At 35.3% G+C, this 19,370-nt stretch overlaps 4 protein-coding genes across 4 annotated transcripts in view; 2 read left to right on the forward strand and 2 right to left on the reverse strand.

Moving 5' to 3' along the window:
* Positions 1-19,370, reverse strand: part of LOC134673969 (synaptic vesicle glycoprotein 2A-like) — a 396,395-nt gene that overhangs the window by 37,640 nt on the left and 339,385 nt on the right. The gene's annotated exons all lie outside the window — the stretch shown is intronic.
* LOC134673901 (uncharacterized) overlaps positions 1-19,370 on the forward strand; it is a 185,756-nt gene that overhangs the window by 36,760 nt on the left and 129,626 nt on the right. The gene's annotated exons all lie outside the window — the stretch shown is intronic.
* Positions 1-19,370, reverse strand: part of LOC134673838 (FAST kinase domain-containing protein 4) — a 72,942-nt gene that overhangs the window by 20,832 nt on the left and 32,740 nt on the right. The gene's annotated exons all lie outside the window — the stretch shown is intronic.
* LOC134673400 (putative carbonic anhydrase 5) lies at positions 1,488-17,775 on the forward strand. Its single transcript, XM_063531380.1, has 8 exons — positions 1,488-1,692; positions 6,600-6,632; positions 7,434-7,601; positions 7,980-8,103; positions 8,985-9,087; positions 9,540-9,655; positions 10,512-10,635; positions 15,494-17,775. The coding sequence occupies exons 1-8, from the start codon at positions 1,659-1,661 to the stop codon at positions 15,752-15,754; spliced, it is 963 nt and encodes a 320-aa protein (XP_063387450.1). The 5' UTR covers positions 1,488-1,658; the 3' UTR covers positions 15,755-17,775.

Consider the following 19,370-nt stretch of genomic DNA (forward strand, 5'->3'; position numbering starts at 1 on the left):
CTTAATAAGTTGACTGAATGGAACGGAATAGCTGCCAAACGCCCATAGATATAATATACTTAAAGACGACGTCTAACCGAGCTGTCACTGCTACCACTTTTGTTTAGTGTACGATTAACAATGTTTTTCTTATTTTTTCGCAACTGTATTAAAAAACGTCGTTCGATACACGTGCGGAAATGTCATTCTTCACTCGTCCCGAGTCTTGCCACTCGCCTGCGGCTCGTGGCAAGATATCTCGGTACTCGTGAAGTAATGACATACCTTCCGCACTAGCATCGAAATGTACTATTTTAGGGTTCCGTACCCAAAGGGTAAAACGGGACCCTATTACTAAGACTTCGCTGTCCGTCCGTCCGTCCGTCCGTCCGTCTGTACGTCTGTCTGTCACCAGGCTGTATCTCACGAACCGTGATAGCTAGACAGTTGAAATTTTCACAGATTATGTATTTCTGTTGCCGCTATAACAACAAATACTAAAAACAGAATAAAATAAAGATTTATGTGGGGCTCCCATACAGCAAACGTGATTTTTGACCAAAGTTAAGCAACGTCGGGCGTGGTCAGTACTTGGATGGGTGACCGTTTTCTTTTTGCATTTTTTTCCGTTTTTTTTGCTTTATGGTACGGAACCCTTCGTGCGCGAGTCCAACTCGCACTTGCCCGGTTTTTTTTATTATTTTATTATTATTTATTAAGTACAACCACATCGTATGTATTACATATGTTGCATTACAATAGAACCAAAGTACTTCACCTGATACAGTACGACAATTATGGAGTACATAGCGTTGTCTAAGTATAATATTGGGAACGAGTTTAAACTATAAAAACATTAAATTTTAAAATAATTAACTAATACCTATATACATTATTCTCGGCAATATTAACGAGTCAGGCAATATTTCCGAAAATGGTTCCCACTTGCATTTTGTACACATAAGAACCGTAGGTCTGTATTATAAAATAGTTATTGGAATGGCAACAATCATGAAAAAGTCTCAGAGAAATTTTTGAAATATTTTGAATTTCACTGATACCTCCTACCACTTTGCGCGTTCAAAGTTGAATGTCAAATTCGTGTTTTATTTTTGATGCAGGTAGTTAATGAAAGATACCTAGCGTCACTTGCACCATTCCACTAACCTGGGGTTAACCGGTTAAACCCGGAATTACCATGGTTACCAGTACTATTTGACACTGGGTTAGCGGTTTAATCGCTTAACTCTAGGTTAGTGGGATGGTGCAAGTGGCCCCTAATGTAATTGCTCAGGCACGTTCATTAATAGAGGTGTTTTACTACACTTACTGCCAGGAAACAAAGTTTACCGCTGAATGATTTTTAGAGCATTACATACGGTTCTAATGCCCGTTTTGTCGATCTGTTTTGCATTGTAATCTTGCCGTGTGTCTATCCAGCAGTCTGCTCCGCCCGCCGCTGTTTCGCACCGAGCCTAGAGCGTACGTACAACGTCAGAGTGCGATTCGCACGGTGCGCGCCGGTTCGCGATAAAAAAATAAAAACAAAAAATACGTAAAATGTATAAAAAGTTGACAACAAACTGTCACAGCTCAGTTGTCGTGGGCCCGTGTGCGTGTGTGCATGTGAACTTATAAATTCAAATTTAGAGCTTTCTTTATTTGGATTACGTGTGAAAATGAAGGCGTTTTTTGTTATTATTTGCTGTATAGGTAAGATTTTTTTGCAAATTATGCAAAATATTCGATAGATTTTTTGTATCTTATTATAATTTATTACATATTTCTGATTTGCATACTTTTAATGGATTGCTCCACATGTTTACTTTTTACAATTAACATTGATATTAAAAATATTAATTGATACGTCACAGTCAATCAATTATATTTATTCAATTAGATCTAGCACTATTATATACCTAGTAAGTTCCAAACAGAGCTATTTAAAATATTTCATTAAATAAATAAATATATATATACATACAAGCATGAACGCTGAAAACAATACTCTTTTTTTTGGGCAGTCGTATAACAAAGATGTCAAATTTAATAATATCTAAGTATTTCAAAATAATGTCGTCTTGCTTCAACTGTTTGCAGCTCCCAGATCCCGTGCTGCTAATATGCGAAAATAATCATAGAAAACCTTTAAATTAAGAAATTAATAATTAAAATAAAAATATTTTCCATTTGTCTTTCCAACACGTTTCTAGTGCCCTAACCTAGGTTGATTTTTAATTAATTAAAATTAGGGTTGGTCTCCTATGATCATTTTGCTACAGCAGCAAGGGATCTAGGAGCTGCCCTTAATGCCCCATTTAAAAAATCCACCCTATATTTACCTATTATTGTAATATAACTTTTCTTATTATTAAAATCGCAATATCCAAAGTTCCATTAAGTTACAAATTAAAGTTTGTAATTAAACTAACTATACTTAAACTACATTTAAATTAACTGACAAATACCTAATGTAGCCTCTATTCTATGCAATGCATAAACATTGCTATTCCTTGTTCAATTGTGCCAAATATTATGTCCCGGGATTTACACCAAATATGGATAGCCAGACACAAAGAAATTACTCTGTATAACTGAAGCAGTCTTCAACTACCTACTTAATAATTACTACACCTAAATGAAAGGCAAAGAAAGTTCATTAGCTTTAACTACAGAAACTACTAGGGACATTGACGCGATATATATGACACTAGCGACTCGCCCCGGCTTCGCACGGGTTACACAAAACCTAACAAATTATACACCGAAACCATCCTCAAGAATCACTCTATTGATAGATGAAAACCGCATGAAAATCTGTTCAGAAGTTTTCGAGTTTACCGCGAACATACATACACACAAACAGACAAACGCGGCAGGGGACCTTGTTTTATAAGGTATAGTGATAAGAGGAACAATGTAACTAACAAATATTATGCAAACTTTCTTACATCACAAAAATCATATCTATATCAAAAAGTCAACCATTGTTACCTAAATTGTATTTACCTTTAAAACCAATCTACATCGTTAATAAGCAATTAAATTTACACAAATCGTAAATTTGCGCAATCAAGACGTTATCGCAAGATAAATAATAAGGAGACATCTTGTTTCGGAATTTTTCTTTATTTACTTGTACGGTTTTACCTTGAGGCGGTCAAAAACTCGACGATGTCAACCAAACGGCTGGTAAACTATAACCTAGATTCAATATCATTATCTTGTGTACAAGTCGTAAATAAATAACAAATAACACATCACTTCTGTATATTAAAATGTTATGTATAGGTGGTATGTAAAATACATACCTACTACTATTATAGGTATATATAACGTTTGATATAAGTCTACTTGTACTTAACATATATTTATTTGTAATGAAAGCAACCCTAAAATCGGAAAAAAGAGGAAATTTACGATAATTTTATGATAAATAAAGTCGTAATTTAAAATAATTTAATAAATAAGCTGCAAAGCAATAAACGCTGGTGTAGTTTTTGTGTTTGTACCTAAGTTATAGTAATATATCTATTAGTGCACAGACATCACATAGGTATTCCAATGGCTCAACTATTTTGAAAAATAATCCAGATTTGATAAATAAATTCATTTGGATCGGATCGAAAAATACGATATAGGTAGCTATTTGCTCACGCTGCAACGTTGTCGCTTTGCGCTCGCTCTGTCAATTAATGCTTTCATTTTTTATTTTTTTGTATACATTTGTATATGCTCTTCCAATAAACTAAAAATAAACAATATAAAATATCTTAATTGCTCGCAAAGCATCGTCTCCGCTTTCTGAAAGGTCAGCAGGAAGAGATCCGTATAAGGACGGATCCTCTCCTTTTACCTCATGTGTCTGCATTTTTTGACCAGTTTTACGCGATTATTATTTTTTTTACTACAGCCTTTGCCATCTTTATTATAATACATTATTAAATCAAACGAAAACAAATATACACGGGAATGTTTAATGAATTAATACATTCATTTGTAATTCAACACTGTTTTGTACCGTAAAATAAAAATATAGTCTGAAGTTCTGTCTGTAAAATAATAGTCTGCTTAAATAATAAACTATCTTTAATGAAAGCTCATACCCACAACATAAAGGTTTCTATTATAGCACGTTTTAAAAATCATATTAAATCGCTCATTTGTCAATATTAAATAATATCGGTGTTTTACAGGCAATATTGCCAAAAGGTTTAAACATCGGCAAATATTCCCTTAATTTAAATTATAAACTGAAATAATTATAGTCTATATAATTATTACTATATAATTAGTATACTAAAAACAATGTGACCAAGTCCTCCTGTATCAATTATACTGTCGGATCTTTTAAATATAAAAAATATACCTAATATAAAAACAAAAAATAATTTACATAGGGCTTAATTAGATTGACATTGAAAGGTCATGATAGTAAATTTTGCCATATTTAGTTCACAATGTATTGTATACTTAGTGGCCATTACCCAGTACCACACCCTACGCGTAGAACAGGGCCGCAAGTCACGATAATACATCTAGGTACTGGTCATATAGGAGTTGACCGTTACCGAAAGAATTGTATTAGATCTCGGAGATTAAAACCGTCTTGTTTGTTCTTTATAAAAATGTTTTTTTTTTATTATGAATGGGCTTACTCATGGCCACAGACTAACCGAGGCGTAGACGTGGCCTACGATGGAGCGAGCGGCTCGAGAAGGTGCCTGTTCACTCTTGATTATGATAATATATATGGTTGCTCCGATATTAAATCTTTTGGTGGCTGTACTGTCTGCGCATCTCTCATTTAAAAAATGTGTACTTAAATATTAAATTTAGTCAATGTATGTTACGTTATGTCTCTCTCGCTTCTCTTAAGTTTTGTTCCTTTCTAACAATTACAAATGTAAACGATGACACACATCTCTCTAAGATAACCGATTAGACTATATTAGACCGACTATATTTAACCGATTAGACGATAGCTTGTTAGACTCGACACGCGTTAATGAATAACGCCACCATTTTAGCTAGTTGTATAAGCCAGCTACTACTTCGAAGCCCAGAGTACACCCTAAATGCGTTAATAGAATATCTGCACATTGTAAAATTACGATATTTATTTTTAGAACCTCACTTATTTGATTAAAATCTTCCTGCAAAAACTCATTTCACGATAATCATTACTTAAATTTGATTAATCTCTATTACTGATAACATCTTACTTAGTCACTAATAATTATTGATCCGTATTCATAATAAAATTGAAATACTTGATAAAATAATAAGTATGATAATAAAGGCATAAATTATGATCACACACGTGCTCAGATAATGGCTGCATTGAGCCTTTCCTATTTAAATTATAATCCAAGATAATGATTATCAAAAATTTGTTTCCGTAAGTTCGCAATCGAATACAAATGAAGTAGGTTAAAGTAGCAATGTGCAAGTTTCAGAACATTTCAAAAATCTCGGAATATTCTAGAAACAATAAAATTTTCATGCAACTTTCCACTTAGGTTCCCATTCGGATTAAGTAGGTATACCTCAATGTTTTTAACTTTAGCGGATTGTTTCATTTAACATTAACGTCACTTATTCTATTATAAGTATTTGTATTGTATTGTAAACTTTGACATCATAATGAATAAAATCTTGCTAGTTATAGAGCTTTTAAGTGTAATAGAAATTGGAACTGACTGTAAGAAGGTTTGGCAATAAACGAGCAGAAAACCAAATCCAAGAACATTTCATGGGAACCGTGCGATTTATGCAAAATTTTTCTTTGGCATAATGCTAGGTTAAACCCATAGGTAAACCCAATTTCAGACTATTTCAGTATGACACTCCTTTAACGTGACATAATTTAATGTGACAAAAGATATAAGCATCAAACATACATTTCCATGGACCACCCGGCAAGTTACTCGTAGTAACAAATCAAAAGTTCCCATTATCAACTGGAGCGACAATGTCCACTTGTCCAGCCTTGATACGGCTCCCTTTGAGGTGATGTATCGACGACATAATAGCGCGAGCACTATTGTACACTTGTCGAATAAAGTCCTATCAACATACGTTTCACAATGACATACGCCGTTTTGGTTTTGATTGGAGCATTAACTTGCCCATGTGTATCATAGACTCGAACAATTTAACGTGTGAGGTCAATGACATCATAATTGTTCAATTAAGTACAGTCAACATCAAAAGTAGCGGATCGGAATACACGTTAAGAGTGTCTACCATTCTCTAACAGCTTAACAAAAGAGATATCTCTCTATATGTAAAACAATTGACCGCAAACTGTAGAAATTTATCTCTTTATAGAAAAGTTATCTAGGCTGGCAGATACATTTGACGCATAGTTCAACTTCTACTACTGATGCTGAATGTACACAGATTATAATTTTGAATAACCTACAGTTGATACATTACACAAGTTCAAACTATAATATGTGAGAGAACACAGTTTAAGACATTTCAAAATCCGAATCGGGCCCATATAATGACAGTTGGCCGAATATACTCGTATCAATAAAGTTTTCTTAGTAGCAAAAAATATGAAAGCTCATTTTGATTAAATCTTTATTATTGTCTTGTTTGTTTTGTTTCAGGTTTAAGTTATGAAGCTGAATGGAGTTATGAAGGTAAATAATTTTAATTTTTTGGTATTATAGTAACTATTTGTTTTTTTTTTATGAACAGTTATAGTTTAGTATTCGTTTTCGGCAATATTTCCCAGATGAATAATTTAGCAAAAGTGCCAGAACATAATATCTACCCAGAATATATCCACAGGCCTTGGTCTCTTTAAAACTAGACGGATAGCCTAGATTAGCAGCTGATTGGAAAATTGGACCTAGCCAGACATGTTTAATCATTCAGAAGCATTAATAGACATAACAGACATTTAATATAAGCCAATATAAGTGGTTTGTTATCATCGTGATTATAATGTATGAAATGAAAATTGTATAATTTCTAGTAAATACATATTAAATTTTGTTAAACAGGTAATAATTTTTAGTACCTACACGGGAGATAAAATTGTGATCAAAACTACCTTTAACATAATTTTTAGTAAGTCAGAAAAAAACAAATACATACTTACCCTTTTTGGAAATGTAATGAAAAAAATGCCGCTGAGTTGTTTTGGTATTGAGACCACGCAACGCATAATATAAATGGAAAAAATCCCTTAAGTTTCCGAATTTTAGTAATCATTCACATCTAACCTCATCATCTCATCATCTTTTTCTGGAACAATTTTTTCTACTCTACAGCACAACTGAGATCTGAATTGAACCCACGATTTTTGGCCACCATACCCTATGGGTGTGAATGAGGGATTTTTTTTATTTCAGGCATCTAGTGGCCTATACATAAATACCTTAAAACTAGCATACATATTAATTATATGGAAGATTAAAGACAATTTGTTTGAACAGGCGAGTATCAATGGCCCGGAGTTTGCAGCTCTGGCACCCAGCAGTCGCCCATCGACATCTCGACGCGGGACGCGGTGGTAGACCGGCACCAAGCTCACATCCGGGGCCCTTTGGTCTTCCGCGGCTATGAGCAGGTCACCACCACGGCACACAACAATGGACATACCTGTGAGTATATTTATTTACTAGATGTTACAGATAGCTTGAGATGCAAGAGCATTCCACAACAAAATAGACATTCTGAAAAAAAAATGTTCATATTTCGTGGCTCTTACGATCCAATTCGGGTTTTAGTTGATCTGATTCCGATACGATACTGATATGTCAGAATCATTATCGCAATCCGATCTCATTAAAAATAATTAATAGGCTTAAAAATGGTGATGTCAAGTCGATTAGCTCTCTAACATTCTCAGAAAAATCTAAAGAATAAATATTGTGGATCTATGTACCCGCAATAGCCAAATCTTATGACCTTACTGCGAGGTATTATCAATGTGTTTTAACAATTGCCTATAATGTTTACTTATTATTTTTGTCCGTTAGTAAAATGGTCTGCAGTTCCCGGAACGCCAGCCCCCGTATTGTCTGGCGGTCCCCTCAGAGGGAACTACACATTTCTGCAGTTCCATCTTCATTGGCTATCTGAACACGCCATCGATGGTTTCAAGTAAGTAATAGTAAGATATTTCTTTTGACCGATGATTGACTCTAGTCACACCTGATAGAAAGTGAAGGCAGTCTAATATGAAGCTCACTAGTTCAGTAATAGTCTATAGTATTTACTCATTAAAGAGACCAAGGTAATATTTGTCAGGGAATACCGCAGTGTTGCCAACATGGCATAATTGATGCCAGATCTGGCATATTTTCACTTGCTTTGGCACCAAAATTTTCCATTTAGCATCTGGCATATTTTTTAGCATAATTTAGTCTAAGCCAAGTTTGCACCAAATTGGCAGCAACAATATGCGCCATCGCCTTATGTGGTTCATATTTTCATATGAATTTTGACTTTTGTGGACGGATGGACGTCGACGGATTATATAAAGTTGGTCAAGCAGATCTTGTCAGTAGAAAAAGGCGGCAAATTTGAAAAATATATGTGTTTTAAGTATCTAATTTCAAGTTGACATTTTAGCATTTTTTTTAGCATATTTCAAAAAACTTAGGCATAATCTAGACATAAGTCTAGCATTTTTTCAAAATCCGAGTTGGCAACACTGGAATACCGATAGAATCATTAATATAAAACATTGATTCATATAAATGAAATGAGGTACTTTGTGCAAACCCTGGTGGTACCGCTATAAGCTTTTTTTATTCGAAGGCATGTTGACATTAGGCTCCATTTAGGCTCATAGTTTAAGGTTTAAGGCAAGACATCAGATGACAGCCAATTCAATGAATAGGTTCATATCCCCTACGCTACGCCAATACAGTAAACCCTTACGCCAATGTACCTAATATTTGACAGTAACCCGAATGAGAATTCTTCCGCCAAATGAAATAGAACGGCCGTTTTAATAATACTTTTTATAATCTTCATAGGTATCCCTTGGAGATCCACATGGTACACGTCAAGACTGGGCTAAAATTAGAAGAGGCCCTGGCGCGCCCTGATGGACTCACTGTTATAGGGGTGCTTTGCGTGGTAAGTGAGGTCACTCTTAACTTATTAAAAAAACATTTAAAGTGTTCCTATATATAGATGGTCAAGTAAATCTTGTCAGTAGAAAAACGCGCGAAATTCAAATTTTCTATGAGTCGATATCCCTTCGCGCCTACATTTTTTTTAATTTGCCGCCATTTTCTACTGACAAAATCTGCTGGACCGAGTATATTTATAAAACTGTTAACGTAATAATCCCTGATATAAGGTGACCGATAGGTATTATATGTCATATTAGATATAAGGCAACCTATCAATTACATATTACATTCTGTTTGCTTCCTGTTCTGTACTACTTATTACTTAATTCTTGACATGCATGGTTACCATTTTCGTTGACTCCGTGTAAACTTACTAATTATAAAGAACGAAGTTTATTCTCGCTTGCTAAAAACACTTATCAGTAAAACATATTAAAATGAGATTATTTTCAGTTGAAGAGTGGGACAGCAGCAGAACATGCCCTTGCTCAAATCGTCCCGTCTCTACCTGAGCTGACCTACCGTATGGATCCTAACAATCAAACCATGGCTGAAATCATCGATTTGTCGTACGTACCTATCCTATTGTCGCAGTGTTTTACCTCAAGGCTTAGAAAATCCCTCTCAAGTACAAGATGAATAGGCCGTGTCTAAAACTTCCTATCTTTCTCGAATTACTCTCCGATCGGCCTTTCGTTTCGCCATTGTTTCATGTCATTAGTGACGGCAAAGGGCATTGTTTTTTCAAACCATTGGAAACATCCAAAATCTTTTTATTATCAGTCAATGCTGCTGTAACTATACCGGGTGTGGTCTGTAACACGAGCAAATAATTAAAACATAGACTGTACTCCTCAAACGGTGACACTTATGTTCAACAACGTTTAAAAATTATGAAGTATTTAGACTCCCTATTTTTCATAGAAAATAAATATTATCTTCAATGGACGCCATCGCCACGCCATATCATTGTGATTGACGTTGCTTGTCAAGCCTTAAACATAACAAAATTCGCAATACATTGCGTCTTTGAATAACTTTTAAAGTATATTAAAAATAAAACTATAAGTTATTTTTCAAAGCCACTGAACAAATGTTGATCAGTAGGTATGAGGAATACAGCCTACAGTAAAATTTTTGCTCATATTACAGGCCACAACCGGTATACTTTTGATAAAATGTTTAGGCTAGGTAAAGAAAAGATATTATTTATTAGTAACATCGTTACAAGTCGGTTTGTAAATTTACATTTAAAGCATTTTATACTTATAAGTATTTTCATCCTTCCTCTAATTTTGACTTTGACTTTGAATTTTCCATATTTTTGTAAACATAATTATTTTCATAAATATTGCCGAAAACTATTCCCGCGGAAATATTGCCAAACCACTTTATTCTCCTAAGTAATATTTGAATAATTTGTAGCCGCCTCCTGAGCCCGGACCCACAGTCGTTCTACACGTACCACGGCTCGCTGACCACGCCCCAGTGCCAGGAATCCGTCACCTGGATTGTAATGGACAAGCCGCTAGTCATCTCTGATAATCAGGTACGAGTGCAACCGCTATTTCATAGCATAATCTTACTTGAAATAATATACATTTTCACAGCTGAAGAGTAGTTGTGGCAAAATATTAGCATATATTGTTGTTCCACGTAAATATTGCCAGCTATATTTTCTCTACTTTTATTTAAGTTCTGAAATACTTAGTTCTTTTTTCAATATTATCAACTGTAACTAAATAGTTTTTTTTAATTTTTAGCCAAGTTAATTACTATGGATAGATTGGAAATTTAATCACCTAAGTATTTTTTTTTATTTGCAATATGGCCATGAACACTCCTTCAAAATTCCACCATTAAAAAAAAAGCGGCCAAGTGCGAGTCGGACTCGCCCATGAAGGGTTCCGTAACAGCAAGTATCATAATAAAATTGCGGTTTACGGTTTATGACGTATTAAAAAAAAACTACTTACCAAATCTCGTTCAAACCAATTTTCGGTGGAAGTTTGCATGGTAATGTACATCATATATTTTTTTTAGTTTTATCATTCTCTTAGTTTAGAAGTTACAGGGGGGGGGACACACATTTTGCCACTTTGGAAGTGTCTCTCGCGCAAACTATTCAGTTAAGAAGAAAATGATATTAGAAACCTCAATATCATTTTTGAAGACCTATCCATAGATACCCCACACGTATGGGTTTGATTAAAAAAATTTTTTTGAGTTTCAGTTCTATGTATGGGGAACCCTAAATTTTTTTTATTTTTTTTTCTATTTTTGTATGAAAATCTTAATGCGGTTCACAGAATACATTTACTTACCAAGTTTCAACAGTATAGTGCTTATAGTTTCGGAAAAAAGTGGCTGTGACATACGGACGGACAGACAGACAGACAGACAGACAGACAGACAGACAGACATGACGAATCTATAAGGGTTCCGTTTTTTTGCCATTTGGCTACGGAACCCTAAAAACAACCCTGCATAGTGAACTATTCAAAAGACTACCTATATGTGCCAACAGAAGTCATAATCCCGTGGGCGTGCAAATTCGTTCTTGATGGACTAATCTGTTTCCTTCAATCTAATGACCAATAGGTACCATACCAGTTCGCGTTGGATTTTTACGGTTTACAAGCCTGGTATAATTTTCGTTCACTGACAGGTTTTGATAAGAAGAAGTTTTACAATTTGTTAGTAATTATCACAATTGAATTGAATTGAATTGTAAATATTTATTTCAGATTTGCATCCATATTTTTTAGTATAACTTAGGAACTAATGTTAATTTTTACACCTATATATATATATACAATTTTTACATATGTACATATATTTAAACTATAACCTAAACTATTTTCTAAATTTAAGAAATCCTATAACTTGGCGAATCCAATGCGCCAGTAAGTATAGGATTCTTAGGCCTTTCTGCAATGACATCCAGAATGCTGTTGGTACTGCTCCTAAGCCTATTAATATAAATCAACACTGAATAGCTGAACTCATTGGGTGATTCAAAAAATAACTGAACTTAATAGAACAATAAATTATGACCAATATCCTAAAGCGATTATGTTGTTGTACAAATTGACCTGTTGGCCGATGTAACTCATCATAACACATAGTCCCAATTCTTAAGTTAGGACATAGTAATGAATTTTGTTACTGTTATGCAAAAAAATATTTCAGTGTAAAGTGTAATTAGTAAAACTAGAAAACTTGCCCGTAAATCGTAATAAATCTAATCCTCAATAAACTATAAGACCATATCTTCCGAGGGTGATGTAATTTCTGATTGTTTCCTTCCTTATTCATTCATGCTCTGTTAATTGTCTTACGCATTATCATGGCCTGTACGAGTATTATTATCAGATTATCACGCTGATCACGCATCCAATTATAAATATGTATACCTATACTAAACTTATGTATAATATTTCTTATTTATATTAGAACCTTTACGCTCGACCAAGCTTTACGCGTACCTACCCTAATAGCATTTTCTTGTAGGGATTTTGTTGGGCCTTTGTTTACGTATTAGTTGGGCAACCGTTATATTTGGCCGTACGATTTGCTGGAGGGCCCTCGACAAAGGCCCTCCCGAAGATTCCCAACAGAGGGCCATTAGAGTAATATTTTCGTTGGGCCTATTTATATAAATCATACAATTATTCAACGGTGGTGGTTTTGGTTGGGCCGTGGTTGGGCCTATACACATTTGTTTGATGGTTGGTTAATTGTTACATTTGGCCGTACGATTTGCTGGAGGGCCCTCGACAAAGGCCCTCCCAAAGATTCCCAACAGAGGGCCACTAGAGTAATTTTTTCGTTGGGCCTATTTAAATAAATCATACAATTATTCAACGGTGGTGGTTTTGGTTGGGCCGTGGTTGGGCCTATACTCATTTGTTTGATGGTTGGTTAATTGTTAAATTTGGCCGTATGGCTTGCTGTAGGGCCAACTGCAAAAAAATAAAAAAGGGCAATTTTTTCGTTGTGCTTCTGTTTGCAAATTCTACAATTACCCATCGGCAAGTCAGGTAGGTCGGTAGGTAGTCGTGCACCAGGTTGAAGGCCCAACACAGCTTGTCCCACAAAGGGCCAACATTGTAACTTTAACGTTGGGCCTTGTGTAGGATTCTTACAATACTACCGTAGGTAAATAGTTGTGTAATTTATAGTGTGCCTACAGTCTAATTATGTAATGGGCTTTTGTTTACGAGTCCTACAGTTACCCTACGTTAGGTAAGTGGTTGTGTAATACGACGTTGGGCCTTTGCTGATAAATATTACAATTACACTACGGTAGGCATTGGTTGTATCCACATGAAGGCCCTAGGCAGCAGTTGTTGTTAATCTTCTCTGTATCGTTCCAATTTTAGTATATGTACTGCCGAAGCAAGTACACTTACTATACATTCTAATTTGTATATATACTAACCGCACTTCGAAACTTCGTAAGCGAGATTTATGTTTTTTGAGATTTAAATTGAGAAAATGTTGGTAAAATACAATTTTTTAAATTTATGTATAAATTTTATAGTTATAGCTATTAGATTTATAAGTTACTTTTAAAAAATATTATGATTATATCCGGAATAATCGAGAAAATAACTATAACTTCGATGTTTGGAGACAGTAACGCCATCTAGTGACGCCACAAGCAAACTCAACTGGTATTGTTGGGCATCAGTACCACAGCCAATGTTGGTAAATGCGATATTTGTGCTCACTGGGCCAACGAATGTTATCGTTGTTTAGCCACCGGTACCAAAATACACAAAGGCCCATTGTTAGGCGTCAGTGCCACAGCCAATGTTGGTAAATACGATATTTGTCATCATTGGGCCATCGGATGATATCTTTGACTAGCCAACGTTACCAAAATACACAAAGGCCCATTGTTGGGCATCCGTGCCACAGCCAATGTTGGTAAATGCGGTATTCGTCTCCATTGGGCTAACGAATGTTATCGTTGTTTAGCGAACGGTAGCAAAATACACAAAGGCCCATTTTTGGGCCTCAATGCTACAGCCAATGTTGGTAAATGCGATATTTGTCGTCATTGGGCCATCGTATGATATCGTTGATTAGCCAACGTTACCAAAATAAACAAAGGCCCATTGTTGGGCATCAGTGCCACAGCCAATGTTGGTAAATGCGATATTTGTCATTATTGGGCCATCGGATGATATCGTTGACTAGCCAACGTTACCAAAATACACAAAGGCCCATTGTTGGGCATCAATGCTACAGCCAATGTTGGTAAATGCAAAATTTGTCGTCATTGGGCCATCGGATGATATCGTTGATTAGCCAACGTTACCAAAATACACAAAGGCCCATTGTTGCGCATCAGTGCCACAGCCAATGGTGGTAAATGCGATATTTGCCATCATTGGGCTATCGGATGATATCGTTGACTAGCCAACGTTACCAAAATACACAAAGGCCCATTGTTGGGTATCCGTGCCACAGCCAATGTTGGTAAATGCGGTATTCGTCACCATTGGGCCAACGAATGTTATCGTTGTTTAGCGAACGGTAGCAAAATACACAAAGGCCCATTGTTGGGCATCACTGCCACTGCCAATGTTGGTAAATGCGATATATGTCATCATTGGGCCAACGAATATTATCGTTGTTTAGCCAACGGTACCAAAATACACAAAGGCCCATTGTTGGGCATCTGTGCCACAGCGAATGTTGGTAAATGCGATGGTGGGCCAATACAAAATTAACGTTGGCTACGGAACGAACCTCATCCCAACGTTTTCCCTACCGTTGGCACCGTGGGCCCCAACGAAAATGCTACTAGGGTATTAAATGCCCTTAAGCACATATCTGTCATATTTGCAATATGCATATAATATGCTAACGAGTAACAACAATTACATAGGTAACGACATACTGATACTGATATAGGTTTGATAATTTGATAACTAGAAATATTGAAATTGAAAGTCATTTTTCTAATCATTTACTATCTTTAAAACCAGTTTCTAATCAGTATTTAGGTATTATAAAAAATATCAGTTAATTGTTGTTAGTTATAATATCAGCTTTTGTCTACTCCTCTCTCTCCTTCTGCATTCTCTCGCATTCTCAGATTTGGAAAAAGTATTGCTACGATTTAGTTCTCATTCCAAGATGATTCCAATAAGCGTCCAAAGCTTTCAACGCACCTAAATTAGGTATATACTGTTGTTGGCGCCGCTGTATCTATCAATTTCCTTGATAAAAACAGTAACGTCTGCCGCTGCATTACTGCCACGATAATTATATACATTCCGTCACCCATTTTATCAAGGAGGTAGCGGCAACAACTACGCCGCAACAGTAATGCAAGTTGTATTGAAACCAACACTATCGGCATCAAATCTAAATTCTTCGTCTATTTCCAGTACAAACTGTTCAGCAAGATCGACATCGGCGGGAACACATTCAACTACCGCAGCCTGCACCCCACTAACCGCATCATCTACCGCTTCATGGCCTCCTGCGCTTCCATCACCTCTCCAACCTTCATTGGTTATCTTCTCTCCATCATCATGTGCGCCAAGTCCATCATGGCGACCACGCTGATCAAAGGCGTCTGTATTATTACAAATATGAAGAGGAGACTTTTTGGATATGGCGTTAAGGAATGCAGTAAGCTTGACTGATTTGATGTCTTCGACGTCTTTTCCATTCATGTTTTAATAGCTTCCTTTTCATTTTTTAATAGACGTCGTCGTTATTCTGGTCGCGTAACAATATAAAGAAGATAGTGTTCACATTGATTACAGAGTACAATATGTTTGTGTAGACTGTGTCTGTTTGTACGAAGTGTGTGTTGTGGTCTGTGGATGTATATACATGTCGTGTAATAATAATGAAAGCGTTAATTTTAACGAACAGATGTATGTACGTATACGTAGTTTTTTTCTAGTTTTTGTTTTTCATAAGTAAACTCGTAAATGTGTAAATATATATAAAACGAACTCTTATAGATTATTCGAGCTAGATATTTATAATTGAGCTATTTACCTATTTATTGAAATGACTACTATCCAAAAATGTTTATATACATATAAATAATAAATGCATACCAATGAATAAATGACACACATCAAAAAACACTTAAAGAACATTTAAGGAAAAATTAAATATCATTTTACTAATCTTCAACTAATCCAAAGTATTATAATTATCCTAAGTATTGTAAATATACGTAACATAATACAGATTAATACTTAATTCGTATAATCAATCTGACGTCATATAAGAGCTCAATAAAATTAATTGATGACCAACCAATATTGTCAGATCCGATCATAAAATAATCATGATGCGAGTGATTAAGCTGTAACTCACTGTTTTATAGGATTGACAGACAATTCTGAAGATTGAAAGAAGTCTAATGAAACTGAATGAAAATTATAATTGTAGATGGAATGGAAAATGCTGCAGCGACAGAGGGCCAGGCCCTCTTAATGATGATGATGATGATGAGATGCAATGTCAATATTTGTAAATGAATTTAAATTAATACATGCCTATAATATTATAATGACAATATGTAAGATATATGTATAATAAATACCATTAAGGATAGTTGCATAAAATATATTTAAGATAATTAGTAACAGTCAAATTATTAACATGTTTGAAGTTAAGATTCGATTTGAAAATTGAACGGTTAACGGTAATTTATCACGCTAAAATTGTTTTGGTCACGTAGTTTTGTTTTGAATTTTTTTTTTTCAAAATTTCATTTTACGGATAAGATTTTTTTATTATATCCTTGTTGAAATCTAAATTGCACGTGATATGCGCATGAATCATGACATTACATTATAGAGGATTAAATTTTAAGCCGCATATTATATGCTTAATCAATAACATAGATGCAATCTATATCTCAACATTTAACGATGTTTCAGCCGATGTCTGGAGATAAACATTATCTAAAACATATGATTTATGCCGAGTTGTAAAATACTTTATGAATAATCGTTAGGTACATAAGTTGTAAATTAGTTTTATTTTATTTTTTATTTTATTTATTTCCACACATACAAATATCATAAGACCATATTGGCTTAGTTATCGTATTGGCTGTGACTCTACTATATTTATTATTTAATTTATATTTTAATGCTGGACTGTCTGGATTTTAGGTTAGTTTGCAGTGAGCAATTCAAATAGGCAAGTCGAAATCTCGTACCACTTTGTCATAAGTCATAAGGCCGATTTTAGAACTGATGATACAGGTATTAAAACTATTAAAAGTGCCTATATTAAGAATTATTACATATTTGGATTGCTCAATAAGTAAGATTTTTGTAATTCGGTAAAAGTTAACTATTGTTAGCGTCTTGATTTGTTTATAAGGTTCTACATTTCGTTCTGCATTCTACATTTTGCTTGATTTTAATTACCTGTAAAGTAGATAAAATTTAGTAAAGAAAATACTTATATTGGATACAATATTAAAACTAAAGTTAAAACTAGAAAAAAAAATACAAACTATAAAATATACTTACCTACAAAAAACCAAACTATAAAAAGAACACCCCGTCCAACAGGTCGGACTGCGGCATGGACCCCATGACACTGGCGGCGTTACCTATCGCAAGGGAAATACGTTGAGAGAGGTACGCACCAGCCCTGGGGTCCCCTGTGGTGTCAACCAGCCGCGCCGATAGTGCTCCTATAAATGTTTTCATGTCGGCTGACCAGGGAAGGGACCCAAAGTCTCAACCGCGAGCGCCGCAAACTCATAGTCGTTGAGCAACGTCGAGTATTTGCGGCGCTTGAGAACTTGGGCCTGGTCAGCCGCAGCGCCGGCCCGAATGCGGGTCCCCTGAATGTGGGATTGTGCAAAGGTGTCGACACATGTTGCGTCCCACACCAGGGCCCTTTCTAACTACCACGGCACCAACGTGGCTCCGTCTGGACGCTTGCCGTCGTCCCTCGCCATGCCCACGGGTTCTAAAACCGCAGGCACAGACACGATGGCAAGCGCGCGACGGACCAGATCGTTAATCGTGCTGTGGCGGAATATTCGGCCGGCGCTTCTTGAACATGAGAAATTTAGTTATTTAGGAATTTTTGAAAAATAATAAATGGCAAATAGTGTTGTAAAATAATATGACAACAGATAACTTAAGGTAGGTATATATTTCATGTCAGCAACCCAGTAAGTTATGTTATACGTCAGCATTAAACGATACATTTTAAGTAAATTATATTTCAGATTATCTAACTTTGAACATATGTATTTTTATCTTGTTCTATTGATGTTTACTGGAATAAGCAGAAATGTTTAGTACAATATTTTATTTATAAGTACCTGTGTGTTTTGTCCTAGCATATTAAGGAAACCAGTCAATAAATAAGTAATATGAACATATTAAGTACAAACATTGTTTTGGTTTTTACTACCCTATGACGAGAGAACTAACCTAGTTTCTTGCAAGTATCCTCAACGCAAAAGAAATATACAAATTATTACTAATATTATAGTACCTAACCTTTGAGAAAACATAAAACTTAGTAATAATTTTATGTGGTTTAACATTAAAACTACAATAAATTTTAAAAGTATTTAGGTCAAAAGCATTGTAAGTCGACATTATTTTACCATGACTGCAATAGTTAACGGTCACACATTAAACCTAAATACTTATTCCAATAACATTTACATATAAGTACCTACCTACACTAAATATATTCTTGTTCCCGGAAATATTGCCAGCCAACCCAACTCAACGGGCCGGCAATATTTCCTGAAGTACGGAATATTAACCGCGTGCTGGCCACTTTCTCGGACTTTCTTTTTGTCTTTTTACATAAAACACGTAATATAAATACATGGGTTTCGATTGTCTCATTGGCTCACAGTCCACCCGCCTTGATTCTGCAGGGAAACGATAATATTTTTTTTTAATAAATGCCTCTACCGGCACCTAGATGGATCAATTTTATTTTTTTGCTTTACTGTCCAGAAAACAAGAAATCAAAGTGTTTTGTCACATATGACGCTACCACGAACGGTACCAACAAATTCTCTGTGACCCTAAGGTATTATAGCTGCAGGAAGTGCGACCTCTATACAGTGCGAGTCTATATGCAGCACAATGATCTAGTCTAGATTGCACCGATTGAATGTAGTCATTATCTCGTTGACTGTATCTATGTCATAGTAATGTTGTAAGGATAACACGTTTGCTTGAATATAAAGGATATTCACGAAAATATTAATACACTGAGGATGTCAGTCTGCCTCAGACAGCC

The sequence above is a fragment of the Cydia fagiglandana genome, chromosome 2 (assembly GCF_963556715.1).
Source record: "Cydia fagiglandana chromosome 2, ilCydFagi1.1, whole genome shotgun sequence".
Taxonomy (NCBI): Eukaryota; Metazoa; Arthropoda; class Insecta; order Lepidoptera; family Tortricidae; genus Cydia; species Cydia fagiglandana.